Here is a 4641-nt window from a genome sequence, read left to right as displayed (position 1 = left end):
GAATAGCTGCAATGAGGTAATCCAAACATGACTTCCAACAAATCCCGAGATATAATATCATCATGACGAATCATCAGACCTCAAAAACTCAAGTTGATAAAGAGAAGAGGCCAACAACTAAAATTCAGCTAAACACATTAATCATGTCTAACTTTTCCAACATTTTCATCAATGTAAGCAAATCAACCCCTCCATTGCATCGACACCTAATTCGTCTCTTATAGTAGAACAAGTCCAACACTAAATATACAGCGGAAGAAACTGTATCACATTGGAAATTGGCAAGTACATATAATTCCTTAACTTAATTCATTTGGATTTTGCTAGCTAAAAGGGAAGGCACGAGCATGCAACTGATCAGGTGTTCATTTTCCCATCTAAATAAAATTTCCATGTCTCTTGCTAACAAAATTCTATTTACATAAGAGTCACCCATCTCTTCATCACCTTATCACCTTGAAGAGCTAGAGCAACCCAAAAGTAAATCTAAGGAAATAGAAAATAGAAGCTTGATCAATTTCTGCTGATCACTTATTCCTAGGAGGAGAGAGCTGAAGAACTTTCCCAGAAATGGCTGAAGCTAGTGCTGCTTTGAACCCTGGATCCTTCGTCAATGAAAAAGCCATTTGCTCCACCAAACTCCGCGGAAGCTGTGGTGACTCAACCTCCTGTCGTGATCCCGGTCGTGTGAGATCAAGTGTAATGCTGTTCCGGCCCGAAGAATGGCGAGAGACCGAGCCACCGCTGCTAGAACCATCGGGTGCTGCAGGCCGGGAAGAATTGCCATGCTCGTGCTCGCCTTCATAAGTTGCCACTAGAATTGATCTATCCTCCGTACTTCTTTGCACCTGTAGGAAGAAGCCATCATCGAATTAGATAATTAAGTTCGATTCACTCCTCAAGATTTCATGGCTATGAAGATAGATTTCAGGGCGTCATATTGTTAGATTTGATCTTTGGTTACCTTCTTCTTAACAGGACAAATAGGAGCGAAGGAGCATCTGAAGTAGGCTCTTGGGCATGGGTTATCTCTGGTCACCTTCTGACCATATTTCCTCCATTGATACCCATCTTTTACAACCTAAGAATAGCACGAATGCATAGAATTCTAATGAGTAATTTGTGAAGTTGGAAGGGAAACATCTTTTTTTTTGTTAAGAACATTAAAAAGTTTAGGGAACTTACAAGGCTTGAATCCGATGGATCGGTTCGAACATAGAGCTTTGAAACCTTTGGCTTACAATCTTCCCTCGCTCGCTTGCAGATATCTTCGCTCGAGTTGCGTTCAATCTTGCAGTTGGTCATTTCATTAGCCACATCATTGCAGCCATTCATGTCGAGGCTATCACTCTTCCTCTTCCTTGTGGGCGAGACTGACCCTCCCTCCGAGGATGCGGTGGTGGTCATTAGATCCATTAGCCGGCTCCTTAGATTGGCATAATTTTCATACATGACGGCAAGCATCTCCTTCAATCTTTTATTCTCTTGGCACACCTGATTGATCTCCTCCTGGAGAACCCCAGCCTGAGGCCCAAGAGGCATGCACGTCAGAACTCCAAAGCGTGCTTGGGCAAGAGCAGTGATCATGATATGCATCATTAACAATATCAATATAGAGTATGAGTAAACTCACCTCTCTTTTCATCAAAAACCCCTCTTCCTCGTGCCTGGGACTTCTGGGCAACTCTTTCTACTCGATCCAACCAAGAGAGACTAATCAATATAATGAAATGACCCCGTTGGATGTCTAAATATTAACATATGTGAGACTTTGGTACTCACCGGAACTTCGTCGGGAAACTGGAGAGAGCCGACATTGAGATCAAGGCTAAGCGAGGTGCGATCGATCCATGTCGAGTCCATGATCAACGAAGGATGCTGATCACAAAGTGGGTTGAAGCTTTAGAGGGCAAATGAGAACGAGAGATGGGGGCTTGGGTTTATAGCTATATATAAAGAACTCTTTGGATATGATCCCGGAGGGAGGATCCTTTATAGTGGGGAGGTTGGGTAAGAGATGGAGTTCTGCGAACCAACGAGACCATCAGATTAATTAGAAAAGTAAGGTGGGGACGTCGGCCATAACACGGTCTTTATTTGATGTGGGCGTTGAAGTCAAGCCGCCACGAGCCTCCTGAAACAGACAAGAAACCGGGAGTGCGGGGCAAGAAAAGAACGCTCTTGACTTGGCTTCATGGGGGTCACGTTTTCTACGTATTTAATTACACCTTATCTCCATCTTCTCTGGGTTTCTTTTTCATGGAATTCGTATATCATTACATTGTGCTCTTCGCTTAATAGGAATTCCATTAGGCTCCAGGTGACAAGCAGAAAAGCAAGAGAGAGAAACTCGTATAATCTTTGAGGCACGTTTGACTACGTGTCCACATAAAATAATTAATATAAGCGAGAATGGTTGATACACATAATTAAACCTAAATTGAATGACTTAACTTTGTAAATCAAGTTAGGTTTTTATAATAACTCAGGAACTCAAAAAAAAATTATATAAATACCTAACGCGGCGCTAAATACATATTCGTATGGTTCCTTACATACTCCTTTCATTTAAGCCCTAGCATCTTTTCAGATTAACAGATCAAATCAATTTAATATTAAATCCAATAAAAATAACTACAATCAGCCTGTAGTTAATCCAAATAGGCCCGCTATAGTGTCCTCTATTTCACATAGGCCATAGGCCGGATCCTCTGATATAATTTATAATATACTAAAGTCAACCTAGTGCATAGTTGATGTGTGACTAATCATATGCTCTAGTGGATTCTCACAATTTCAGCATCTATGTCAAGTTTTCAGGTAATATGACTTCTCACCTTCATTGTTCATACCTTTAGAAGTTAATTTAATAGACTGTTATGTCACTATTTTTATTTTTTTCTTCTTGTTATTGGACCCTCATGACATTTTCTTTCTTTCATTTATTTGCTACATGAGAGTGGATTCTAGCATTCCAGATGAAATTGGAAAAAAATTACGTTTCTAAAATTGAACCACCCCTCACAAATTATTATGAAAAGACAAGATAAATGCATGTTAAGAGGTTGATACTTGATAAGGCAGGCCTTGCTGATATGTCCTCCTGCCAATCGACAATAGTTTTGAGGACACCAACCTTGACTTGTCAAGTGTTGTTTAACTGCGTCGTGTTAGTTTAGTATTTGTTCTAAAATGAGTTGGAATATCGCATCTTCCAATCTTGCGTGAGCGACACTTGGCATAATCTAGAGTCCTTGATTGGGACATGAACTGTAGTTGGAACAATAATTGTCCGTCCATGGCGGACCAACTTTTCTCATACCGTGGAGGAGAATCTTAAATAAATAGCGCAGAGTCTTTTCCTCATGGGTCTTTGTCCTCCTTTCCTTGGCTGCACGCTCGATCTACACGCGTGATCCCTTTTAGCAAACTGGTCGGCAGGCCGGAGGAGCACGTTATCCGAAATAGGTTGACCGTACCAGCTCAAAAATAAATACTAAATAAAAATTAAAAAAAATAGTTAAAAATTTTATCTATAAATTTTTTTGTTGTCCGACAATTTTTTCAAATAGAGCATTTTATTTCTACTCAAATTCAAAAAACAACACCTACTAAACCTAGATAATTATTATAGAGAAATAATTAGTAGGATAAAATTAGAAAATAGAATTTTAAAGCCATTAAAATAATTACCAATCATAAGGACCTTCGGGAGCAAATAGATCCTCTCCATATCCAGGAGTTGATTAAAGAGACCGCTCTAGAAAGGTCAACGGCCACTGGTGCATTAAGTCTAGGGACCCTCATTGACGCGATGGCTGGACGGTCAACCTTCTTGCGCGTGGCTTTGATTTCTTTAAATTTTCCCTGGGATCCCTTTCCCCCTGTTTCATATGGCGCACACCTTATCAAAGTCAAGCCAGTGCACATTGTTGTTAGGTCAACCGTCTTTCTTAGTAATGGTTAAGTGTATCTGTTTTGTGTAAATAAGCATATGGTTCATGTTTTCAACTAATTTGGCAGAGATGGTATATAAGGTGCATGGATGGAGTGAAATAGAAGGCAACTTGCAAATAAAAATTAGCATTGACAAACCGAAAGATAATTCGGGCGTCCAAACATATATTGTTTGAAAGTCAACAGAATTTATAATATTTAGGCTCTCATTACTGTAACGGACATAGACGTATCCATGAAATTCAAACTCAGTTTTGTTTATGCCATTGCTCAGCCAGAAGGTAAATAAAGTTGTTCGACAATGTTTTGCCAACGTGTTGATGTTCATAATACCATCCCAAACATCACCATATTAGGTCAGCACTGGTACCAAACCATTGACCGATCGCTATAGATCCCATATCAACTAGTACCGTCTATATCGAACAGATAATGTACCAATATAGTTTTCAGTTTCGAAATTGTAGATCATAGGAATATGACCTTCTTATCTATTAATGTATTATGCATGTTCTTGCTCAAATTAATGAATATACTTTTGTGATTCTATTCAGAAAATAACAATCATACAATAGAATATGTTGAAATATTTGTAGAAGAAGAGAAAAAGAGAGAAAAATAATTTTATTTCTCTATTCCTTCATATTCGGTTCATTTCAGGAGTTATATATCCTCGTATACAGA

At 39.2% G+C, this 4641-nt stretch overlaps 1 protein-coding gene across 1 annotated transcript; it reads right to left on the bottom strand.

The window, feature by feature from the left end:
• Positions 1 to 218: 218 nt before the first annotated feature.
• Positions 219 to 2027, bottom strand: LOC103716221 (WRKY transcription factor WRKY71-like). Its single transcript, XM_008804131.4, has 5 exons — positions 1783 to 2027; positions 1634 to 1690; positions 1186 to 1524; positions 965 to 1081; positions 219 to 848 (listed from the first exon to the last, which is right to left on the bottom strand). The coding sequence occupies exons 1-5, from the start codon at positions 1861 to 1863 to the stop codon at positions 528 to 530; spliced, it is 915 nt and encodes a 304-aa protein (XP_008802353.1). The 5' UTR covers positions 1864 to 2027; the 3' UTR covers positions 219 to 527.
• Positions 2028 to 4641: the final 2614 nt, after the last annotated feature.

This window comes from Phoenix dactylifera, chromosome 1, assembly GCF_009389715.1.
Source record: "Phoenix dactylifera cultivar Barhee BC4 chromosome 1, palm_55x_up_171113_PBpolish2nd_filt_p, whole genome shotgun sequence".
Taxonomy (NCBI): domain Eukaryota; kingdom Viridiplantae; phylum Streptophyta; class Magnoliopsida; order Arecales; family Arecaceae; genus Phoenix; species Phoenix dactylifera.
This window is presented reverse-complemented; position numbering and strand designations above follow the sequence as displayed.